Source organism: Vanellus vanellus (genome assembly GCF_965231255.1).
Source record: "Vanellus vanellus genome assembly, chromosome: 14".
Lineage (NCBI taxonomy): Eukaryota > Metazoa > Chordata > Aves > Charadriiformes > Charadriidae > Vanellus > Vanellus vanellus.
Window position 1 is genome coordinate 14,434,745 of NC_138919.1, and position 24,015 is coordinate 14,458,759.

Genomic DNA, 24,015 nt, shown 5'->3' on the forward strand with positions numbered 1-24,015 from the left:
GCCGAGGTGCCTGCGGGCGGGCGGGGCGCGAGCGCCCCCTGGCGGGCGGGCGGGCGGAGCGGGACAGCCGGGCGGGGGTCTCCCGCGGACGCGGCGCTCCCGGGAAGAGGGGACGGGGACACCGTGGGGACACCGAAGGGGAGGGCTGGGGGGAGCTGAGGCAAGGGGAGCAGTACCCCCGCCCACAGCGGCGAGCGCGGCACAAAACCATGGACGCCGAGTCGGGCCGGGCTCACGGGCGTGTATAACCCCAAGAACAACAGCGAGGTGGGGACGGGGGGGGACAGCGGCCACCGGGCCGGGCTGGGGACACCCCGGGATCGATGCGTCCTCTGTCCCCCGTGGCGGGGATCCGTGGTGGGCTCAGAGCAGGGTGATCTCGCTGGGCGGCAGCGTCAGCCTCTTCTCCCGGGCTCCCAACAGCCTCTCCATGTGCGCGGCCACCACACGGCACAGCTCCAGGCCCTGCCCGAGGGTCACACGCCATCGGCGGATGTGCCACCGCCGTGAGACCCCCGGCGGGGACCCCGGATCTCCAGCCCCGGGTGTCCCCTACCTGCTCCAGCTGCAGCTGGGTGATGCCCTGCGCCAGGAGGTCGCCCAGCGTGATCTCCACGTAGGGGTAGCTGGATCCGGCCGTCGGGCGTTGCGTCCGCGTCGACTGGATCTCCTTTAGCGAGAACTTGGCGACGGGCTCCTGGAGGGACAGTGTGGGTGGCCCAAGCAACCCAGGAAGCCCTCCAAGGGGACCGAGGACCGGAGCGAGTGTGGACATGGGCAGGATGGAGGGTGCCAGCAATGCAGCCCCCCACGTAGGGTGGGCACGGGCGGGCAGACCTGGCCTGCTGGGGCCAAACCTGGGGACCCTGTCCCCTTCGGAGAGGGACATCACCCCCTCACACCTGCCTTCACACCTCACGGTGCTGCCTGGCTCTGTCCCTGCAGCAGGAGCAGGAGGGGACGGGTGGTGCCCATGGGACCCCGTGCCCCCCACAGCCCCCCACCTACGTGGGTTTCCTTGCTGAGGAAGTTGAGGCCGTTCTGGTTGACGGCCAGGATGCAGGGTGAGACGATGGCGTTGTTGCTGCAGCTCTGGATGTAGAAGAAGGACGAGCCGAACATGGGGTAGGCGCTCAGCAGCCCTGCAGGGTGAAGGATGGGGTCTCAGTGCCCGCTGCCACCCTCTCCTGCCCAGTCCCTGGGGTAACTTGCACCCACGGGGACTCTGCCAAGGGTCCCAGCTGGCCCTATGCCTGGCAGGAGCTGGGTCAGCTCCCAGAGCCTTGCACGGTTTCAGGCTCTGGACCCAGAAACAGGATCAGACCCAGGAGCAGCTAAGGGGCCCCCTCACAGCCTGCGTGGGTGGCTGAGCGCGGGGGCTGGGAGCAGCCTGCCCTGCCCTGCTGCCACGGTCCTGCGCAGCATCTCAGGCTCCACACAGGGCCATGGTCTGCCTGTCCCAGACTCCCCTCGGAGGAGCCATCCAGCAGCATCACATCAGGGGCAGCATCACAGCTTTGTGAGCATCGCTTCCTGGGCAGCATTGCACCCCCAGCAGCGTCAGGTCCCCAGCAGCCTTGCATCCCCAGCAGCATTGCATCTCCAGCAGCATCGCATCCTCATTAGCATTGTGTCCTCGTTAGGAGGACACAATCAGCGTCGCATCACCAGTAGCCTTGCATCACCGGCAGCATTGCATCCTCATTAGCACTGTGGCCTCGTTAGCGCTGCATCCCCGGCAGCATCACCTCCCCGTGCCCGTTCTGTGTCCGCTCACCCAGGAACTGTGCCCTGGCCTGGTGGGCACTGAGCGCCTGAGCTTGCTGCATGTGCTGGGTCACCATGTGGAGCCAGGATTGGGCCTTCAGCAGGCGGAAGAGCTGCGGGGGGACGTAGTCCTGCACCTCCCGCCTGCGGGGAGCCGGGGGTCAGGGCCAGCACTGGCCAGCGGGTCCTGCACCCCATGGATGTGCCCCTCTCCCACTCCCCCCACCCCGGTCCCCCTGCCCTAGGCCATACACAGTAGGGAGGTGGTGGCGGTCCTTGGCTCGGTGCTGGAGGGCAGCCAGCTTGGCCACGTGCGGGAAGTGCTGCTCTCCCGGCCTCGCAGGCGGCAGGACGGTGAACAGCCCCTTGAGGTAGTCGGGGAGCACCTGGGGGGGACAGAGTGCAGGGACAGGGCTCGGGGACAGCGGATGCTGGAGGAGGGGGACAGGGCGGTGGCCCCAGGGGAGCTTGGTGGGGTGGCCCAACCTGGTTGTAGTGGACGGTGACATAGAGCTCATTGTCGAACTTGAGAGGCTGGCTCCAGACCACACGGCGGCACCAGAAGGTGTAGCTGGTGTCCCGGCGCTCCGTCTCGGCAGCCACGTCAAGGACGTATTCCCGGTGGGTCAGCGGCCGCACGCTCTGCCCTGCGCCGCCCCGGGAGCCTGAGCATGGCTGCCACACACCGCACCCGCCAGCGGCACGGCAGTCCCCGCCAGCCCCTCACCTCTTTCGGTCACCACGAAGAGGATGTATTCATCGAAAGCCTCTGGGTGCTGCAGGCCCATCTCGCTGCACAGCTCCTCGATCACATCCAGAGCCACCTGGGCGCGGGGACAGGCAGCTGGGACACTGCCACATACCCCTGCCACACTCGGGGCCACTGATGGGTCCTGCATTGAGGCTCATCCCGTGTGGCTCCCCAGGGAAGGGATGTCACTTTCCCAGAGAACGAAGTCCCCGAGCCTGGGGACAGCCGAGGGGTGCAGCCCTCCCCACAGCCACGTCCTCGGGGTGCCCACAACCCAGGTGTCACTGCGAACCCGGGTGCACCGAGCCTCTTGCCCGCTCCAACTCACTGAGCACGTCTTGATCTTGAGGTGCCTCTCGATGCCACCGGGCAGGAGGAAGAGCTGGCGCTTGGCGCTGCGTCCAGCCTGCATGGGGGCAGACAGGTTGGGGTGCAGGGGGGCCCTTCGTACAGCAAGACCCCAAAGGACACCCTGAATCCCCAAGCTGTCCCACGGGGACCATCCTGTGGGGATCATCCTGTATCTTGCCCGTCCTGCCCGGGTGAGCCATTGTGCCCCCCACCCCACGTGCACAGAGTTGTGTCCCTTCTGGGGACCCTTGAAAGCTCAGGGCACCCTCAAAATGGTGCCCCTGGAGAGCAGCTCCCACAAAGGACTGGGCTCCCCGCACCATCAGCTCAGCCCCAGGGCAGTGTCTGGGGGTGGATCCTGAGACCATGGGGGGGAACCCAAACCTCCAGGAGGCATCTCAAGCTGACATCAGCCCTGCCCCACGGGCACCCAGTCTCACCACCATGGCCTTCAGCTCCATGCTGCTGGGGAAGAGGCTGCGGCCACCAAACTGCAGGGTTTTCCGCAGATTTTGCTCACAGGCTTTGGCGATGCCTGGTGGGGACGGGAACCAGGGTGAAGGACAGGGTTGAGCTGCATCTCCGGAGCCCTGTGATACCCCTGGGTGTCCTTCCCCACCGTGCACCCACCACCCTGGGGCATGCACAGCCCCTACCCTGGAAGGGCAGCTCCGGGTGCCTGCTAGCATCCTGCAGGAAGGCCAGGAGGAAGGGCCGGAGCACCTCGGAGCATTTGTAGTAGGCGGCGAGGATGTAGAGCAGCCTCCAGCCCTTCTGGCAGCTGTCCCTGCCAGGAAGAGCCGGGGCTGAGCCCCTGGAGAGGGCGATGGTGCCCGCAGACACTGCAATGGCATCCACCACCCCGGGGAGCAATGCAGCCCACTGTGGGGCCACTCAGCCTGGCCAGGGACACAAGTGTCCCTAGTGCCAGCTTATGTTGTCCCAGCTAGGGGCGGCCAGCATGGGTGCAGGGACTCACGGCTTGGAGCTGGTGTTGTTGGTGACCTGCTTGATGATCTGGCAGTACACCTCATCCCGCAGGACTTCATGCTCCGCGCACAGCTGGGGAACAGGCACGGCTCGCTCTGCGGCTGGGGACATCCCCAGCTGCCACCCTCCTGACCAGGATTCACCACCCCAACGGGGGATTTACCTTGAGGATGGTGCAGATGGCATCCAGCTCCGTCTGTCCCCGCAGAGGGTGGTCACCCATGAACTTCATCACGGCTGGGGACAACAAAGCCCCACAGCTCACCCCATCCCTTTCCTTCCCCGGGGACATGCTTCCCCGGGTGTGGGCAACATCCTGGGCACTTGGGGCAGTGGGACCGGAGGAGCTAAACCCTCCCTGGGCCATCCCACCTGCCCATGCTGGGCCTGCCCCCACCCTCCTCCAAGGATGGGGCTGGGGATAGCTGTGGGGCAGAGGGACAGGGTGCTTGTGCTCCCTCACCTACCTTGGAAAGCTTCGGTGGCCAGTTTGCTGATGCCACCATCCACAAATTCAATGAGCGACTCCTGGATGGGGGTCTGGAAGGGGAGAGAGTCAGCTCCCGGGAGCAGCCAGGAGGCATGGGATGGGGTCTGGGGTAGCATTTGGGGAGCTCCTGAGCACACCAGGACTTCAGGGGGACCCGCAGGTGACAGCAGGGCAGGGGCACCATGAGGCACCCCGCTTCTCTGTACCTTGGTGAACATCAGCATCTCTAGCACATCAGTCTTGGCCCTCGTCCCACAGGAGTCCCTGGGAGAGGGATGAGGGAACGGGTGAGCACAGGTGTCCCTGCCATGGGTTGTCCCCATCCCACCACCAGGCACTCACGTGGTCCCGTGCCGAGCTGGGCGGAAATACCTCCTGGCAAAGGCCAGCATGGGGCAGGTCCCTGCGCCGGCCCCGAGCCGCTCACCGACATCTCCCTCTGGACCCTCCACAAAGGTGGTGCTGGCGGGAGACGCCTGCGGAGCGGCACGGTGGGCACCAGGCACAGACAGCACCACGCCGGTGATGGCCCCCGGCCAGTACCCACCTCGGTTTTCCGGTCCAGCTCCTGAGCCACAGCAGTGGAGGCCACAGCCACAGCCACAGCCGCTGAAGATGCCACCTTGCCCTGCTTGTCCTTGGGTTCCTCTTTCCTCTCCGCTGGCAAATGGACGAAGTCAGGGGCTGCAACGGGCTGGACATACTCGGTGGGGAAGAGCCCCGACCTGCCGTGGATGGCCCCGAACTTCCACCCTGCACCGGGCAGACAGTGGGGATGGCCCTGGGCTGGCAGCCCTGGGGGTCACCCCCAGAAAAACCTCTGTCCGCTTGCTCCCCCCTGCACCCTGCAGCACCCTGAGCCCTTTCCAAGGGGTCTGGCTGTGGTTTTTGGGTGGAAACAGCTGTGGTTTGGGCGTTGCTCAAGGTAATGGCACAGACCAGAGGCCACAAAGCCCATCACCCGCAGGGACATGGGGCAACAGTGGGTGCCACCCCGGTGGGAACCACAGGGGAACTTCCCCCTGCATCAGGTCAGTGCTGAAAAGAGCCCAGACCGTCCTGCTGGAGGGTGACAGAGGCAAGATCCTGCCCCATGCCCCAGCCCCAAGAGGTGACACGGCTCAGGGCAGTGTATGCACACTGGGGACATGCACAGGGGCAGTGTGGCACCCACCAAAATCCTGGGTGCCTGTCTTCAGCTCCTCCAGGTACATCACCTTCTTGCGAACCACGCAGCCATAGTAGTGGTCTGCAGGGACATCATGGGGACATGAGGTGTCATAGGATGTGAGGCCGAGGCATGGCCACCTCTGTGGCCAGTGAAGCCATCAGTCCTGGTGCCCCTGTGCTCCCCATCAATGGCATTTCAGCATGGGGAGCTGTGGGGGGCTGCTCACCTCTCTCGGGGCGCTCCAACGGCTGCAGGTGGATGATGTCCCCTTTGTGGAAGCTGAGCTGCCCCCCGTCCTCTGGGCTGTAGTTCCTCACAGCCACCACGTACTGGGAGTCCTGGGCACGGGGGGCACTGGCACAGCCCGTGCGCGCAGGCACACACATGCACACCCACACACACCCACATCACACCCAGCACAGGGGCTTCAAGCACCCATGGCTGCAGGACCACCCCATGGTGCCCTCCAAATGCCCCCTCACCCCAGGCATGGTCCCATTTGCAGGTTGCCCTCCGCTGCCCACCTCAATACCCCAAACATGGACACACAGGCAGAGTCTGGCCCCCAGGATGTGCCCCCAGCTGTCCCCCTGGCCCCGGGGCACCCCCCACCTTCCTGAGCTCCGTGATGAAGTGGTCAACCATGGCCTTGACCTGGGGAGCTTTGGGGGAGAAGAGGATGAGCTTCTCGCTGCGCAGGTTGAACTCCAGCATGTTCCTGGACGGAGTGGTCACGAACAGCACATCGGCGTAGCTGGGGCAGGGCGAGGGGAGGCTGAAACACCCGGCACCCACAGCACCCATCCCACCCTGACTGCCCGGGGCTCCTCGCCCCTACCTGTACGCCCGCAGCACCCGCAGCTGCTCCCCAGGGACGTTGGTGCCCTTCACCAGCCGCAGCAGCTTGATGCCGGCGTGGGACACGGCCAGAATCTGCACCCCTGTCCCCACGCTGCCCTGCGGGCCAGGATGCTGCCTCAGCCAGGGGCACGGGGGCTGCGTTGCCCCCCCCGACCCACCCCATGGCCGGACCCTCACCGTGGCAGGGAAGAGGCGGGAGAAATACACCTCACAGCCGTCACGGGCTGCGGCGATGATCTCCCTCTTGACACTCTCGGTGGCCACGGGGCTGAAGGAGTCCAGCTTGTTTTCCGCTGCAGGGAGAAATACCTGCTGGTGAGTGTCCCCCCTCCCTGGGGAGGATCCAGACACAGGGTTCAAGGGGAGAGCAGAGATGCTCATCCCCTTCCCCAGCCTGGCAGGACTGTGATGGAGACAGGTGTGTGTCCCCAGCACCCCCTGATGCAGCAAGCCTGGCTGAGACCTGACACAACTCATCACTTTGTGGAGCACTATATCACAGGGGACTCATTGCATTTGGAGGAAAAACTACCCTGGCTTTAAGCAGAGCCAGTTGTGGCTTGGAGATGCCCAGGAGATGAGGATAGGCACCAGAATGGCTGGGTGTGAGACCCCCCCCAGGTTTGGGCCCCCCAGGTGTGAGCCCCCCAGCCCGGGAGCAGCGGGACGTAGGGATGTGAGCAAGGATTACCGAAGAGGGCTTTCAAACGGAGCCGCTCCTCCTGGCTGATCCGGATGCAGGTGTCAGAGAGTGTGTCACTGAAGATCTGGGGAAGGGTTGAGGAACAGCGGGGCCGTGCGGGGGGACCGGTGTGCTCCCTAGCCCCTCTGCCCTGCACGGCCCCCCCTGGCTTGGGGCAGCCGAGGTGAGGGGATACCCCAGCTCCCAGGGGACCTCCGTGGGGGCTTCAGGGCCGGTTCGGTGCCTCACCTGCCGGAAGATGAGGTCGAGCAGCAGCGGGTTGTTGATGCTGTCCTTGGGGTAGAAAACCTGCCAGGAGGGAGACCGGCAGAGCATCACCGGCATCACCCACCCCACAGGGCCCCGGGCTCGACGAAAAGCCCCCTTTAGCCCTGCAGCACTTTGACACCAGCCTGTCCCTGTTCCCCCCGCACCTCCTTGCGGATGTAAATTTTCCAGGGCACGTTGTGGTAGGTGTAGAAGTCCTCGCTGCTGCTCCGGTGCAGCTGGGTCTGGACCTGCTGCCCCTCGGATGGGAGCTCCCGCGAGATGGAGACTGCAAAGGGACGGAAAACCCTGCCACATCCCTGGGGGGGACCACCACCGACCCCTCTCCACCCGGGGAAACTGAGGCACAGGGGCCAGCTGTGGGGCAGGGAGGGTTTAGCCGGGCACAGCAGTTATTCCGTGAGGATGCTGCAGAGCTGGACCAGCGCCCGGCTGCATCAGGCATCACCCAGTGCTGCTGGGGGGGACGAGGTGACCCACCCCACTCTGGACCCCCCAGTACCACGGCTCTGCCCTGCGATACCTGGGGGGCGGGTGGCCACCGAACGCCCCATCGGCGCTCGCAGCTGGTACCTGCCACTGGTGACTGGCTTCACCGTGGCCACCGCCTCCTTGGGCCCCTGTGAGGCAGAGAGCAGGCTGCAGTCGGGGCCGGCAGCCCCCCCCAGCCCGGTTTGGGGAACATGTGGGCAGCCACACCCCTACCACAGCCGCTGGGACCCGAGCTGCTGAGAGCTGCTCCTTCAGGATCTGCATGGCTTCCTCATGGGGGTCCAGCTTCTTCCCAAAGAGCTTGCTACGGAGACAGCACCTCACATCGCCTGCACCCCAGCATCACCTGCAACCCCCAGCATCGCCTGCACCCCAGCATCACCTGTACCCTGGCATCACCTGCATCCCGGCATCACCTGCACCCCAGCATCACCTGCACCCCAGTATCGTTTGTATCCCAGCATCATTTTTTCCTGGCATCAGCTACATCCTTGGCATCAGCTGCATCCCAGGATCACCTACATCCCAAGATTACCTGCACCTCCAGCATTGCCTGCACCCCCAGCATCACCTGCACCCTGATATTGCCTGCACCCCGACATCAGGGCCAGCACACACATCTGCAGGCAGGAGAAGCCTGAGTGGGTACCTGGGGGGCTGGGAGCCGCGCGGGGCTGGCTGGCACTGCCGGATGATGTTGCGGATGTCATGCGTGGGCCGTGGGAAGTGCTCCGAGTTGAGCCGGGAATGCCGCACCAGCTCACCTGGCCACCGCTGGCCCACGGGTGCTGTGGGGACAAGCAGGTGACTCAGGGGGGGCCAGGCATCGCCCTCACGCCTGGGGCCACGAGTCCCCATCACCCCCCTCATTGCACCAGGACCCCTTACCGGCTTTCTGTGAGTAGGGCCGGGGCTGGGGGACACGGGCTGGTGTCCCCTCCACTGCTCTGCCCTGCAAGGGACACTATCCCGTGAGGATCTGGCATCCTCTCCAGCTGTGCCCACCCCTGGGGAGCTGCCCGGGAGAGCTGCCCCACAGCAGAGGCTGGGCAGGGGTCGAACCCTCCTGGCCCCCACCAGCCCTGCCCCACTGACCGGGGGCCCAGGCGGCTGGTTGGCATCTGCCCGGCGCTGCGGGGACGGGGCTGGCTCCGGGGCTGCGATGGCAAAGGAGGAGAGCTCAGCATCCTGCAGCCCTGTACCGGGGTTGTGGGGCACCGGGCGCAGGGATGTTCCCCACACCAGGGACCAGGGATCTGGTGGGGAAACTCAAGCAGGGGGCTGGGTCGGGATGCAAGGAGTGCTCAGGAGCTCACCCCTCGGCTGATGAGTCTCCATGGGCACCTGGGCTCCGCTTCGCCCGGCACTGCCACTGTCCCCCCCTCCCGTGCCACCTCCTCCCTTCATCCTTTGTGAGACAGCGGTCGGCTTCTCCAGCTCCTGGGGGGCAGGCGTCAAGGGACAGAGGCCAAGCCACCTACGCCCCCCAAATGGTGGACCCCCTCTGCCTTGGGCAAGGGGATGCCCCTCTCACCCCATTGCCGTAGGAGAGCACGGGGTCGAACAGACTGTCCAGGTACCGGTCCAGACCCTTCTGGCTCCGAGGCTCCCCAAATTCACCATCTGCTGGGGGATGAGGAGGGATGAGCACTGGCATGGCAGGACTTCACTGGCACCACCCTGCCAGCAGCTCCGGGGGGCCGGGGGGGATGATGCCCTACCGTGGGGGGGGTACACCTCCGTGGATGGCAGCGTGGGGGCTTTCACAGCTGGAGGAGGAGGCACTTCATCCAAATCCAAGCCGTGTCCCAGCACCCTGCAGGGAGGGAGGATGTGCTTATCCCACACCCACTGCGTGCCAGACCCCCACCCAGGACACCAACCCACACCTCTGCCAGCACCCATCCAGCCCAGCGCCAGCGTTTCCCCACCAGCCCCATGGTGGGGGACCTGTCCCTGCCCGGGTACCTACACCCGGCTGTCCCCGCCGCGGCTCTCGGCCCCCTCCCATGCGACAAGGAAGCAGGACTTCTGCTTGGGGAAGCCCCGGAGCAGCTCGAGGTCGGAGATGAGGTCCAGGACATAGTCGTGGCCAGCCAGCTCGGCCCACTGGGCACCCGCCTTCATGGCCACGGACCAGCCACGCCAGCCCTCCACCAGGCCCCTGCTGACAGCAGGATGCTGGGGACGGGGACAGGCTGCCAGCGGTGCCCCAGCTCCATGGGGACACCCTGCCCATGATCTGGGCATCCTGGCTCCCAGGTCCCGGGGTCACCCAAAATGGCCCCGGGGTGATGCTGTGCCCCGTGCTCGCCCTGCTGGGTGCGGGGCTGCCAAGCTGGCGGGTACCTGTGCTTCAGGACATCCCCTGCCAGGTCCTCGCCCGTGCTCCAGGAGTGGATGGGGCAGGAGAACTGGTCGCCTGGGGAGGGATGGGCGGTGAGCGGGTCCTGCCGGTTGCCTCCTGCCCATGACGGTAGCAGGGTGGTCAAGCCTGGACCGACCCTCCTCACCACCATGTCCCCAGCCCCACGCCACCTCGCACCGTTGAAGCAGTGGAGGTCAAGCGCCATGCTGGCTTGCTGCCGGTTCGCCGTCCACTCCAGCAGCGAGGGTGGGAAGGTGCGGGCGGCCGCGGCACCCAGCTGCGACCGCGCCATGGCGTGCATCAGCTTGCGCTGGCACACCGGCTTATAGCCGGCAAAGGCGTAGTCAGAGACAAACCTGCGGGGAAGGGAGGATGCTGCAGGAGGGACCTGGGCAGCATCCCCAGGAACGTGTGCCAGGCTGGCCCAGGGGACCACGGAGGGATTAAGAGCATGCCTAGAGGAACCTGGGTAGCATCCTGACCACATGTGCCAGGCTGGCCAGAGGCATGCCAGAGGGACCTGAGCATAATTCCTAGGCACGTGTGCCAGGCTGGCCCCAGGGACCACAGAGGGACCTCAGAGCATCCCTAGAGGGACCTGGGCAGTACCCCTGGGCAGAGGTACCAGGCTGGTCCAAGGGATCCTGGAGGAACCTGAGCACAATCCCTGGCCATGTGTGCCAAACTGGCCCCAAGGATCACAGAGGGACCTCAGAGCGTTCCCAGCAGGACCTGGGTAGCTTCCCCAGGCACATGTGCCTGGCTGGCCCAAGAGATCTTGAAGGGACCTGGTGGGACCTGGGCAGCATCCTCAGGCACAGGTGCCAGGCTGGGTCAGAGAGCCTCTGGAGAGACCCAGTAGTGTCCCCAGGCACAAGTGCCAGGCTATCCCTGAGGGTCCCAGCCAGCCCCGGTCCCCATCCCTGTCCCCAGACCCGGCTCACTTGAGCAGATACTTGTCGAAGGTGGCGGAGGGGGGGAAGGCGCTGAGGCAGGTGGCCAGCAGCAGCCAGCCCCGCTCCTCGTTGTTGACGTTGGTGTTACGCCAGACTTGGTTGGCGGCTTGTGCCAGGAGCTCATCCCGCAGCCCCGGTGCCGACAGCCCCTTCTGCACGATGTAGTTGCCGAAGAGGGTCTCCTGTGGGCCGCCCAGTCCCGGGTCCCCCATGAACCGCAGGATCTGCCGTGGGGACAGCGAGGTCCTCCCTCTGAACCTGGGCAGGGAATGGGCAGGGGACCGCGGTGCTGGATCCCGTGCCTTCCCACCTACCAGCTGGAAGAGGCTGAGAGCCTCATGGCACAGCTCCTCATCCAGCCGGGTGAGGGGGGCTGCCAGCGGGGCCGTCAGCATCCCAAACGCTGGCTCCTGTGGTGACACCCGCACCCATGGCTACCGGAGCCCTGGGGACAGCCCCAGGCCACAGAGGGCTGGCCCCATGGCACTGAGCGTGGTGGTGATGCTGGATGGGGGCTATGGGGCTGCAAAGGGGCTGGGGTGCAGGATGGGGCCAGCAGCCTCCTGGCAGTGGGACAGGGATGGGCTCAGGCTGTGCTGGCAGCACCAGAGATGCCAGCACCTCGGTGACACTGAGAGCAGGACCTGGCCCCGGCGCTGTTGTTTGGGATGCCGGGGACTGGGAAACACAGCGCAAAATAGGGGTCAAAGAGGAGGAGGAAGAGGGCAAAGCAACGGGGGATGGGGCCCAGGTCCCAGGAACAAAACGACCTGGTCTCCCGCCCCAGCGTTTCTGAATCCGCCCTGCGCCGGGCATCCAGGAGGGCTCGGTGGGTCTCTCTCCGATAACCTCAGCGGGGTCCCCCTGGCCTCTGGAGACGACAGGAACCCATGCGGAGGGAAGGAGGCAGCAGCCGGCTCCCCGCAGCACCGCGGCCGCCCCGGATCCGGCCCCTCTCACACCCCATGGCATCCCTGGGGCCGAAGCCGGGGCAGAGCCCGGTGGGATGGTGCGGGGAGCCGCCAGGCAGAGCTGCCACAGGGACCCTGAACCTAACCGCTCAGCCACGACCAGGGCACCGAGGACTCCCCGAAAGCCAGCTGCCCGCCGGGGCAGGCTCCCCGCCACCGGGTTGCAGCGCCCACCTTACCTGGAAGTGGCCCCGCACGTACTTGGCCATGGGGTAGTCATTGATGTCGAGCGGGAGGGTGAGCTTGGAGTCGGGCTGCAGCACTGGTGGTGGCACCAGGACCACACAGCCGGCGTTCACCTCCCGGGAGGCTACAGCACAGTGGAAAGCTACGGCATGGCCACAGGAATGGGGACACGGGGCTGGGAATGGTGTCGGTGGTGGTGCGGGACCCGCTCACCTGCAGCAGCTTCCAGCAGCCCCATCAGCTCTGCTGGGATCTCCAGATGGGTAACGTCCACCACCTCCCTCCTCGTCAGCTCCTGCCAGCGCAGCACAGGGATGCACCCACTTGCCACGCTGCTCCCTGCCCCAGCACCCATGGGTGACCTGGCCAGCAGCATGGGGACAGGCGAGCACGTGGCAGGGATGAGGGCACAGCAACACAGATTGCACGGGCTTCACACATGCATGCTCCCCCCAGCGCCACACCGTTACCTGCTTCATCCTCTCCCTCTCCTCCTCCGCCCGCCGGCGAGCATCCTCCTTTCTCTGCAAGCAGAGCAGCTGCGCTGAGCCCCTGCCGGCATGGAGGGGTACCCAGAGGCAGTGGGACCCCCCTGGGGTGCCATCACACCCCCAGCATCACCAGGCTTTCACCCCAAAGAGGCACTGCACACACCCCACGGGGCACGGAGGAGGTGGTGGAGATGGCATCTGGGGGGGCTCAGGATCTGGGGATGACGCTGTGCCCTCTCCAGACCCACCACTGAGCATGCAGCAGGGTGGGAGTGGGTGCCTGGGACCCCTCTGGGTTGTGCCAGCCCCCACCTCACCTTGAGGTACCGCCGGCGGTTCACGTAGATGTGCACCAGCGACCTGAACTTGATGAGCGTGTGCCGCATGCGCCGGTACCGCTGCCTGCGGGAGGGCACCCGTCACCCTCTGTCACCCACCAGCACCCACCCACAGTGCCCCCAAGACCCCCACCTGGCCAGGTAGCCCCGCGCCCGGCTCTGCAGGAGGACGATCTTTCGGCGGAGGGAGCGGAAGCGCCTCTTGATGAAGAAGGTGCGAGCGTAGCGCTGGAGCGTGAGCGCAGCCAGGTGATGGGCACGGGCTCGCTTGCTCTCGAGCGCCTGGTATAGCTGCTCCTTCAGGAAGAGCTGGGAGCAGGGGGTGACACCATGAGCCCCCCGCTTTGGACACCCTCCCCCAGGGCATCCCTGGAGCAGAGCCCTCTGCTCGAGACGGTACCTTGCTGACACCGACGTAGTACATGCTGGGGCTGACGGGGCAGAGGTTCCTCAGCATCTCCACGCAGTTGGACCCGTTGGGAATGACATTGGACCACATGTCGACAAGGCAGCGGTACCTGGGTGAGACCATGACACTATCATCATGTGGGACTCCACCGGGACACCGGCACAGACCCTCCCCGTGGTGATTAGCACCACACCTGGGAAAGCAGCTTCTCCCGGGGCTGTGCACCACAGTGGGGGGCTCCCAGCTACCACTGTGGGGGCCCCCCAGACCAATCACTGCCCCCCAAAACACCCACAAGCTTTGTGGCCTCCCCTCGCTGGGATGGTGGTACCCAACCCACAGCCCCCAAGACACCTGTCGATGAAGACGAGGAAGGGGATGCGGATGGGGAAGCCCTCCTTGCGGATGCGGATGGTCTCCAGGATCCCTGAGTACCGTAGCTGGCTGCTAACCACATCAGCCTCAAAGAGCCCCGGCTCCTGGGGGTGAGATGGGGAGAAGCCTCGGTGGCCGTGTGGGAAGACCCCTGCCCACCACGCTCCTGCCGTGCTCCCTGTGCCAGTGAGGGCAGGCAGTATCGGCGTCGCCATGAGTAGGAAAGCCCCAAGCTGGCTCTCACCTTCTTGTTGTTGGGTTTGAGGCAGCGCACAAAGAAGGGGTTGCACCTGCGTCGGAAAGACCCCGTCAGCCATGGGGAACAGGGGACAAAACCATCCTGGCCACCCTGGGCTATCACCCTGTTCCCACCAGTCCAGGGCACAGCCTGTCTGCCTGCCCTGCCTGCCCTGCCCACCCTGCCTGCCCTGACCTCTCCATCTTCTCCACCAGGTCCAGGAGCGACTGCTGGAACCGGGCAGCCACGGTGGGGGCTTTGTACCGCCGCGTTCTGGTGCTGCTCCTTCTGATCAGACTCCTCTGCCGGGCCACCACCTGGGCATGGCCGAAGAAGAGGTTGGCCACCACCTTGAGGAGATGGGAAGGGTTAGGGAGGAGGAAGGTGACCGGGATGGTGCAGCTTTCCTGGCTCCTCTTCCCAGCCCGGCCACTGCCTGTTTGGCTATCCCTGAGCAAGTCGCATCCCCTATTTGCAGCTGGGTTCCCCAGATGGGGGTGGGGAAGCACAAAAGCAGCCCACGTGCCCATTTGTGCCAGTGCTCGAGGGGTCAAAGCGCAGAGGACTCTGTGGGAAGAGGGCACAGGGAGGATCTGGAGGCATCCTCTGCTCCTGGTTCCCCTTGGCTTCACCTGCTATGGGGCCACAGGCTTGGGAATGTGAAAAGTGGAATGTATGGAAGGGGTATCCATGCCCGCTGTCCCCCCAGCACCACAAAGCCAGGGCCGGGCAGGGCCTTACCTTGGTCCTACTGCTGATGAAAAGGTCCAGCACGTCTTGACGGACCTGGTCGTAGTTTTTGTCCAAAAACTTGTGAACCTGGCAAATAGCAAAACCTCGTGGTGAGGAGCCCAGTGGCATGGTGGGGGGGGGGGAGGAGTGCCTGGATGGATGTGGAGCCCCTAGCTGGACCCCCTGGCCTGCCCCTCACTCTCTGGTGAGGGATCAACTCCATAAACCTCTTCTTTAACCCTCTCCACCCTCCCACTGCCACACACCTGGTAGGTCACCTTCCCTGCATAGTGCTTGATGGTGAACTCGGGCAGTGGCATCTTCGGCTTGGTGTACAGTGGGTTCATCCCATGGTGGTAGTGACACTTCTGGAGGAACGTGTGGTCGGTTGCCTGGGGACAGACACAAGGGTGAGACATGGCTTAGGCTGTTCAGCAGGCCTGGGGATGTAGGCACTGGGATGGGGATGCCTGGACAACTGGCCAGACCCCGCTCTCAGCTCTGCCACTGAGCAGCTGCGCAGTGATGGGCATCTGCTGCTCTGTGCCTCAGTTTCCCCATCGGCAGAGAGGGTGCAACCACCCTTCTCTCTTTTATAGGGCAGCTGGGAGCAGTTTTTCAGTAATTCCTGCAAAAGCAAGTCCTCTGGGAGAAGTTGCTCCAGTGGCACAGACCTGGAAACTCTCGGGGCTTGACCAGCCCAGAGAAACCTGGGAGGTCTCCCAGATTGTCCAGGACAGCCCAGGAGTAAAGCAGCCCTGGGCGATGGTGTCACCCTGGGCACGGTCACCACCCGGTGCTGCCGTCCTTGCTGCCTTGGCACCGGGCAACCCCTCACCTGGGGGAAGCAACTCTGGTCATCGAGGATCCGGAGGATGCCATAGGGCTTCTGGGAGATGAGGTCGATGCAGGGCTGGTTGTCACTGAAGGGGATCTCCTTCCACTCAATCTGCTCCCGGAGGTACTCCTCCTGCAGGGCCAGCACCCAGTTAGCCCTGCGCCCCCCACCCCATGGTGATGCTTGGCATGGGGCAGAGCTCAGCACCGCTTGCCGGCCCACCTGCTCCTCCTGGAAGACGATCTTGTTGAAGAAGAACTGCAGGTACTCGTTGGCGTAGTTGATGCATAGTTGCTCGAAGCTGTTGAAATTGAGGTCCTGCAAGAAGGAAGGTCCGCGGCACCTGAGACCTGGCAGCCCTGGGGCTGGCGGCTGGGGGGATGGAGCCAGGTGGATCCTGCTCACCTCAAAGCCGTAGATGTCCAGGATGGCGATGGAGAGGGCCTCCTGCCGCGGGTACACCCGCTTGTTGATGCGGTCCGTGAGCCAGCCGAAGAGCAGGGAGTAGAGAGTCTTGGCAATGGCATCCCTGGGGAGGGGGCAGATAAGCAGAGCAGTGGAGCTCCGGCACAGCATGGCACAGCACAGCATGGCACGGCACGGCACATATCCTCACCACTGTGGCCAGCACCCATCACAGCCTCACGTCATGCACGGGGCAGCCCTTGAGGCTGCAGTTTTAATCACCAAAGAGCCTAATCTGCACTCAGGGACTCGACTGTCCCCTTTCCCAGCCTGGCATCTCACCTCTCGCCCTGTCCCTGGGGGCCAGACACCCCCCGTGCCCCCACACAGCACAGTTCCCCCTTCCCTCTACCTGGCATCCACAGCACTTTCGACAGTCAGGGGGGTAAAAATCTTCTCCCGCTGCGTTTCCTGGTTGGGGTGCACAAAACCAAGGGTGTGATGGAGGTTTAGCAACAGCAGCCGTGATCCCCAGGGACCAGGGACGCCCCCTCCCTGCCTGTGCCCCCACCCCGCACTCACCGTCACCTTGAAGGTGATGGCTTTCTGCAGGCCCTCGGGGGACACCTGCAGCAGCTCAGCCACTGTCCGGATCTCCGTGGCACTCACCACTGTGGCAACCTCCTGGCAGTCAGTCTGTGGGATACGATGAGGTGGTGGGATGCGGTGACACACACCACCCCACTTCGCCGCATCCCAAATTGGGCCCAAGGAGCATGGCTTGGCTCCCCTTGGGGTACCTCGTATTTTTCAAAGTAGACGTTGCCCAGGTGGAGGACGGAGGAGAGGATGCGGAAGATGCTGTTCTGCTCCTCCACACTGAAGCTCAGCACCTCCATGGTGTTGAGAAGCCGACGGAAATCCTCCGCATCGTCCTTGCCGGGGATCTCACAGTTCCCACCCTGGTGTGGCCCCCTCGGTGCCGTCAGCAGGTCCCGGGGGGGAACACCCAGGGGTGGGGTGGGACACCCAGGGGTAGGGGGGAACGCCTTGCCCTGAGCACCCTCCCCATCCACATGCTGAATCCAGGAGGACCCAGGAACCCACCAGCACCCTGAGCTTGGCCAGCCCCCCAAAAAGCGGGCAGTGCGGGGGAGTCGGGCAGGGGACACGCTACCTGGTTCAGGTAGTAGTAGGTTTCGGCGCCCTGCAGGCAGTACCGCTGCCGCTGGTGGGCGGGCAGCCCTGCCAGCATCTCGTAGAAGATGTGGTAGTTGCGCTCGCTCTTGGCCTGGGGAACACAGGACCAAGCTGGGGCAGGGGCAGCGGGGGGGTGAGGGGGGGTGGCGGGTGCCAGACCTCAGGACCCCCTTGCAACCCACCTGGAAGACCACACGGGACTTCTCCAGCAGGTACTGTGAGGTTATGGCACCGCAGATCAAGCCGCTGCAGGGGTGAGAGCGGGCACCTGGCTGGCAACCTCAGCGTGGCAGGGGCTGTGGCCCCCCCGCCGGTGCCCATCCATGCCACGATGCTCCCCCAGCACACGGAGGGGGTCAGTACCAGTCCCCAGGCGCCCCCCACCAGGGATGGGTGGGCAGGGAGAGGTGCCCACACTGGGCTCCAGAGTGAGGGCTGGAGCTGCTGCACCCCGGGGTGAAATCGGGCACCCCCCGTTGCAATCAGAGGGGGTGAGGGAGGGTGGGATGGGCTGTGGGGACAAGGATGGGGACCGGGCAGGGTGCCAGCCTAGGGCACAGCGTCCCTGCCCCTATCAGGGGCAGCAAATACTGCGTGTCTTCAGGTGACATCACCTTTCCCCCACCAAGGTTTGTCCCCCAAAACATCCCTGTGCGTGTCCCACCCCAGAGCTGAGGGGCAGGGGCAGCCTGGCAGCGGGGCTGGGGGCTGGGTTGGGCACTCCCAGGCAGGGGAGCAGGACACGGGGAGGACAGGCCACGCTTGGGCGCTGCTCAGCATTACTTACTCCTCCAGAAAGATTTCCACAAATTTCCCGAACCTGCTGGAATTGTCGTTCCTCACGGTTTTGGCGTTACCGAAGGATTCCAGCAAGGGGGTCGCCTCCAGGATCTGCCACGGAGATGGGGAGAGCCACAGGGTCAGCCCAGGCACCCCAACATGCCACAGGCTGTCCCCATGTCTAGGGGACTCCCTCTTGTCACCCTGCCACCTGTGCCACCCTCCCTGCCACCTCCTGCCCCATGCAGACACCTATGGGTGCCAAAATTCAAGGTATGCTCCACAGCTGGGCTGCACAAGGATGCAGGAGAGCACAAAGACCCCATGCACATGCATGCACCAAGCTCCTGCTGTCCATCCCTGCCATCCCCCCGCCACTGGGGTGACATGGCAGAGATGCCACCACGATGCTCAGTCCCCTTGAATGGTCCCAGCCCATGTGTGTCCCCCGATACCTCTATCTGCCGTGGTCCGGGTGGAAGCATAGGGATAAGCAGAACCATGAGCAGAGGGTGGAAGAGGACATGGGGAGGTGGGACAAGGGTATGGGGTTGTCCGCAGGGCAGCACCCTACCTGCGGGGCAGTGCTGCGTTTCTGGCTGACGGCTGCCAGGTAGCGCAGGATCAGCTTGGTGGCTTCAGTCTTCCCCGAGCCACTCTCCCCACTGAAACACAGAGAGAGGGCACAGACGAGGCCATCACCATCTGAGCAGGGGGCTGGAGGGGTGTGCCCACCCCAAACCCACCCAGCACCCTATCCCCAGTGGTGCCCATCAGCCGTGGGGCCGGGGCAGGCAGGTGGCATCATCCTGCAACTGGCAATTATGGCAGAGCTAATTAGGGGGCATCCCAGGAGGCAGCTGTGCTGGGGAACAACCGTGTCCCACCTGATGACGATACACTGGTTGTGTTTGGCATCCATCACTTTGGAGTAGGCGACGTTCGCGATGGCAAAGAGGTGCCTGGGGGGTGGAAGGAAGCAGAGGTGGGGAGTGCAGTGCCACATCACCCCAGCATGGGGACCCCCGCTGCACCCTGAGCATCCCCACGCATGGACACATTTGCTTCAGCACCCTGCGATGGAGGGTCCTCAGAGCCCTGGGACCACCCAGCCTGGCGGCTGCTGTAGGACCTAGGGGTGGGTGACGGCTGGTAAGGGTACCCCTGTCCCCACAGGGTGTTTGGGGATACCCCAGTACTCACGGTGGGTTCTCGCCCAGCGCTCTGCCTTCGTACTGCAGCACCTGCTCTGTCCCATAGATGTTGTAGAGCCGGTACGGGTTCACCGACACCAGGATGCTGCCAATGTAGGTCTGCAGGAGAGGAAGGTTTGGGGCTGTGAGCGCTCAGAGAGTGATGACCCCCCATGAAGGGGTCTTTGGGGGACGCTATGCACCCCTAAGCTTACGTAGATGAGCTGCCGCTCGAACCGTGTCCGGATGTTGCTCAGCACCGCGGCCTCCTGGAGGTCCCTGGTGTGGAGCAGAGGCTGCGTTAGGAGGTGGTGGAGGGACAGGAGGTGTCTGCTGTCCCTCAACATGTCCCCAGACTCCCCAGGCCAGGGAGGCTGGAGTGGACCCTGTGTTGGGACGGGATGGGGTGGGGAGCAGCGGGGGCCATGGGGTGCCTGGGGGGGGTTGCAGCCCCGTTGGTCCCCGCCGTGCTGTCACCACGGGTGGCGAAGGGGAAGGGGACACTCACTCCAGCTGGGTCATGTCCTCCAGCCCGTCCTCCTCCTGCGGCTCCTGGTACCGCACGATGGGCAGGCTGCACAGTGACTGCATCTGCACGGAACAACCCAGCCCGGCTCCATCACAGCAGGGTTGTGTCAACCCCCTCCGGCATCCCACCCGGTCACCGCCACCACCCCAAAACCACCATCTGTGACCCCAAACCGTACAGTCCGCAGCCAGTGATGGCAAGGGTGCGAGCAAGCATCCCACAGCCCTGAAACAAGACCCCCGGCAAGAGTGTCACATGTCAGGGGAGAGCAGCAGCGCTGGAAATGGGGACACCAAGGTGTCCCTGGGGACCATCCCAGGAAAGGCTGTTCCTGGTGAGCTTCAGTCCTGCTCGCTGTGAGCAGGCGGGAACAGGCGGAGGCGGCTGTGCCGCCCCCAGCGCAACACCGGGCGGTTCACCCGAACCCCCGCGGAGGCTGCAAGGGGTGGGTGATGGAGACCCCCAGGCGGGGTGGCACCTGCAAGGGAAGATGATGGAAATGGAGTGCGGTGGGGGCTGAGCAGTGGGGCGGGGGGCTGCTCCCCACGGCCGTGCGCGGAGGTGATGCGGGGCAGGTGGCATGCGGGAGGCTGTGCTGGCAGCCGGCCAGGGGACGGGCAGAAAGTGGACACCCGCCAGGTCAGCGTGTCACCCGCGCCCGTCCCAGCCGGAGATCGGGTCTCAGCATTTCCATAGGCGAGAGTCAAGTGTCCCCGAGGGGGGCCGTGCGCAGGGGGGTACATGCAACGGGTGATGACCACCCCCCCTCCAACCCGCTCCCTGCGACAGGACCCCCACCAACACCCAATGCCCCCATACACGCTTTCCCCCCATTCTGGGTGCCGCAAACCCCACGATTCTGGTGGCTTCATGCCCTGGTGAGCTGGTAGCCATCTCAACATGGAACATCTCAACTCCCGGGTCCTTCTGCCAGCTTGCCCCCCGGCTCCATCCCACCACCGGCACCCACGGCAGGCTCCCCACCGGCGTTACCTTGCTGCGCCAGGGCTGCTTGGTGCCCAGGTACCCGGCCGCCCAGGGGTGCCTGTCCCGCCAGCCGCCTGCCGGCGAGCTCTGGCTCAGGTATCGGGCAATGTCGGCTCCCCGCTGGCTCGCCCACCGCCGGCCGCGCTGGGTGGGCTGCCGGGGGACGCCCTGCTCAGCCGTCCAGACGTCGGGCATCTCCTGCACCCGCACGACGTGCTGTGTGGACCAGTGCTGCTTGTACATGCGGGAGGCCCGTCGGAAGGAGCCCAACCTCTGCACCTGCGGCGTCACCACCGCGTAGCGTCCCGCGCCCTCCTCCCCGGCCGCCCCGTCGCCCTCAATGGCCTCCGCCAGCCCTGGGGAACGGGCACTGCGGTGGGGGGCGGACGGTGAGCCGGGGGCTCGGCCACGGGGTGCCGGGAAAGCGGCACGACGCTGCGGCGAGGGGCTGCGGTCACCACGCGGGGAGGAGGGGAAGATGGGGCGCCCGGTGTCAGCCCAGGCCCGGTGACCCGCCGGTGGGCTCGGTGATCTACGGGTGCTCCCGTCCCGCCGGGATGGGCGCCGAGGCGAGGAGGGCGAGCGGGAGGAGGGACGTCGGGTGGTCGGTGAGGACGGAGGGGCTTCAGCGGGGGCCATGCTCTCCACGAGGAGCGACGCCAGGGATTGCCCCACAGGGCGCCCCAGGGAGGGGCTGCGGCCCCCCGCTTTGGCCGGAGATGGCCTCCCTGGGGGGGAGCGGGTGGCCATACCGGCAAGGGGCTGCCCAATGCGCTGGATGAAGGTTTTGGGGGTGCTGGGAGCGGGGCTGGGAGGGGGGGGCACCCTGGTGAGACCTCGTGCGGTACCCTGCCAGGGGGGCAGCTCCGCATCCCAGGAGGGGCCGGGGGGGCTGAGGCGGCGGCTGCCGGGGCGGGGGGTCGGTGCCAGGAAGGGGGTCCTCTGCAGCGGCTTCACTGCCTTGGTGGGGGGCTCAGGAAGCCGGGGCCAGGCCTGGGGGAGCGGCAACCCTGGGGGGCTGCTCCGCCGCGATGGCCGTGGGGACAGGGGTCTCCCCGACCCTGGCTTGGGCATCCCCAAACGCCTCCCCCCCACCGGCCCCGGTGAGCGGGGGGCGGCCGGCGGTGGGGCGGGGGTCTCGGGGCCGAACCGCCGGATGCTGGCACCGCGGGAGGGTGATCGCCGCAGCCCCTCGCCCTGCACGCTGCCGGGGGGCTGCCGGGATGGCGGCGGTGATGGGGAGCGCCCGGGGTTGGCAAAGGGGTTACGGAGTGACAGCCGCCGCACAGCCCCCGGCTCTCGGGGAGGGGGCTGTCCCCAGGGCCCCGCTGGTGGGGAAGGGTCCCTGACTGAAGATGCTCGCAGTGGGGGGTCTCGGCCCCCCGAGCCAGCGCTCTCCATCCCCGCCAGCCTGCGGCCAGAGCGTCTGTAAGAGGGTTGGGGAGTGCGGGGGTCCCGAAATCCCCCTGAGCCCCGAGGTGGGCGGCCGGGGGGCTGCGAGAGGGAGCGCTGGAGGAACTGCCCCAGTGGGCTTCCACATGCCCGCGCTGCCGAAACCCGTCGTCCCGGGGATGCCGCAGGGCCAGGGGCTGCCGGTGGTGGAGGTGGCTCATACTCATCGTAGTCATCCTCGTCGCGGGTGGTGGGCAGGTGAGGAGACGGCGGGAGGGGGACGTCCAGGCGGTCCCTGCCAAAAAGTTTGACCTGGGGCCGGGGGAAGAGCCTGAATTTCCTATTGAGGGAGAGCTTGGAGGAGAGCGTCTCCCGCATACCCCGGAGCGAGGAGGCGCTGAGGATGGAGAAGGGATACTCCCCCTCCTCATCCTCCTCTTCCTCGAACTCCTCGGGCTCCTCGGCCTCGGCGATCTCCTCCAGGGCCAGGGCATAGGGGTTGCAGGAGGACTGGGCATGCGGCGCCCACCCCCCCTCGCTGTACTGGATGCGATGCTCAGGGTATTCACTCCCTGGGTACCCCCCTGCAAGGGGCTCCCCGAAGTCCTCGTAGGGGTCCCCCCCGTAGCCAAAGGGCCCCACCGCCTCCTCGCCGTACTCCGGGTCGCTGCTGTAAGGGTCGTAGAGGGCGAGGGAGGACCTGCCACCAAACGGCCCCTCGTCCTCGAGTTCCGTGTAGCCATAGGGGTGCCCCGGCGGGTCACCCTCCTCCCAAAACCCGCCATAAAAGCCGTACTCATCCTCTGCCTCGTAGCCAGGGTAGTCGGTGTAGGGGGTTGGCACCGCATCCTCAAAGCCATACCCCGCTGGGTAGGCTGGGGTTTGGATGTAGCCTTCCTCCTCCTCCACGTAGCCATGCTGTGGGCCGTAGGCTCCATTCTCCTCCTCGGTGTAGCCACGCCAGGGGCCGTAGGCTCCATCCTCCTCAGCACAGCCATGCTGGGGGCTGTAGGCTCCATCCTCCTCCTTGGCATAGCCATGCCGCATGCCATAGGGTCCATCTTCCTTCTTGGCATAGCCATGGCGGGAGCCATAGTTTCCATCTTCCTCCTTGGCATAGCCACGGCGGGGGCCGTAGGCTCCATCCTCTTCCTTGGCATAGCTGCGGCGGCGGCTGTAGGCTCCATCCTCCTCCTCGGCCCACCCATAGCGTGGCACTGGCATCTCCGCGGGTGCGCGCTGAGAGCGCCGCCGGGACGGGCGCCGCACCATGCTGCCGTGCCTCTCCTGGCTGTGCCGTGTGGCGCCGGGAGCTGACAGCCCGCTGCTGCCGGGGATCCGCTTCATGTTGGCCCGGTGCCTGAGGATCTCGTCTTCCGCGGGGAACGGCAGCTTCCTGGCACCGATACGGGACAGCCAGGCCGTGTCGGCTGCCCGGCTGCCCCCCACCAGCCGCCCACGCCGGGAGAGCACCTTCCTGGCCAGCCAGCCCGTGGCGGCGGCCGCCTTGCTCAACACCTGCGCCCGTGGCTTGAATTTCCTTTCCGGGCGCCGGCGGAAGAGGGACGCGCTGTCCTCGGCCACCTGCCCGCCCCGCCGCAGCAGCAGGAAGGATGGCTTCGCCGGCGGGGAGCTGCTCTCTGCCTCCTTCCTCTTCTTGCCCACGCGCTTGAAGCGGACCATCAGGTTGGAGGTGGACTTGAGCACCGCCTTGTTCTTCTTCTTCTTCTTCCTCTTGGTGCTGTGCTTCTGTAGCCCCCAGAAGAAGCGGGATGTGTTCTTGA

General features: G+C 65.6%; 1 protein-coding gene across 1 annotated transcript; it reads right to left on the reverse strand.

Annotated features, from left to right (window-relative positions):
* Positions 1–363: 363 nt before the first annotated feature.
* On the reverse strand, positions 364–23,914 carry MYO15A (myosin XVA; the record flags this gene model as incomplete). The annotated part of the gene is made up of 63 exons (XM_082490744.1): positions 364–465; positions 557–697; positions 1,009–1,142; positions 1,778–1,911; positions 2,020–2,153; positions 2,254–2,414; positions 2,495–2,591; positions 2,847–2,924; positions 3,310–3,404; positions 3,526–3,656; positions 3,849–3,931; positions 4,023–4,096; positions 4,327–4,399; positions 4,556–4,613; positions 4,692–4,825; positions 4,897–5,102; positions 5,524–5,598; positions 5,747–5,858; positions 6,133–6,274; positions 6,359–6,477; positions 6,559–6,674; positions 7,073–7,148; positions 7,313–7,372; positions 7,498–7,619; positions 7,875–7,971; positions 8,057–8,147; positions 8,493–8,631; positions 8,732–8,795; positions 8,939–9,099; positions 9,160–9,283; positions 9,378–9,466; positions 9,565–9,659; positions 9,816–10,010; positions 10,193–10,265; positions 10,389–10,567; positions 11,156–11,391; positions 11,482–11,577; positions 12,318–12,448; positions 12,538–12,619; positions 12,795–12,848; positions 13,133–13,217; positions 13,287–13,462; positions 13,554–13,671; positions 13,917–14,041; positions 14,182–14,227; positions 14,371–14,525; positions 14,917–14,994; positions 15,174–15,299; positions 15,746–15,877; positions 15,968–16,063; positions 16,151–16,274; positions 16,563–16,621; positions 16,733–16,846; positions 16,951–17,112; positions 17,328–17,441; positions 17,533–17,596; positions 18,138–18,241; positions 18,705–18,795; positions 19,018–19,092; positions 19,334–19,443; positions 19,539–19,602; positions 19,832–19,914; positions 20,846–23,914. The coding sequence occupies 63 exons, from the start codon at positions 23,912–23,914 to the stop codon at positions 364–366; spliced, it is 9,933 nt and encodes a 3,310-aa protein (XP_082346870.1).
* Positions 23,915–24,015: the final 101 nt, after the last annotated feature.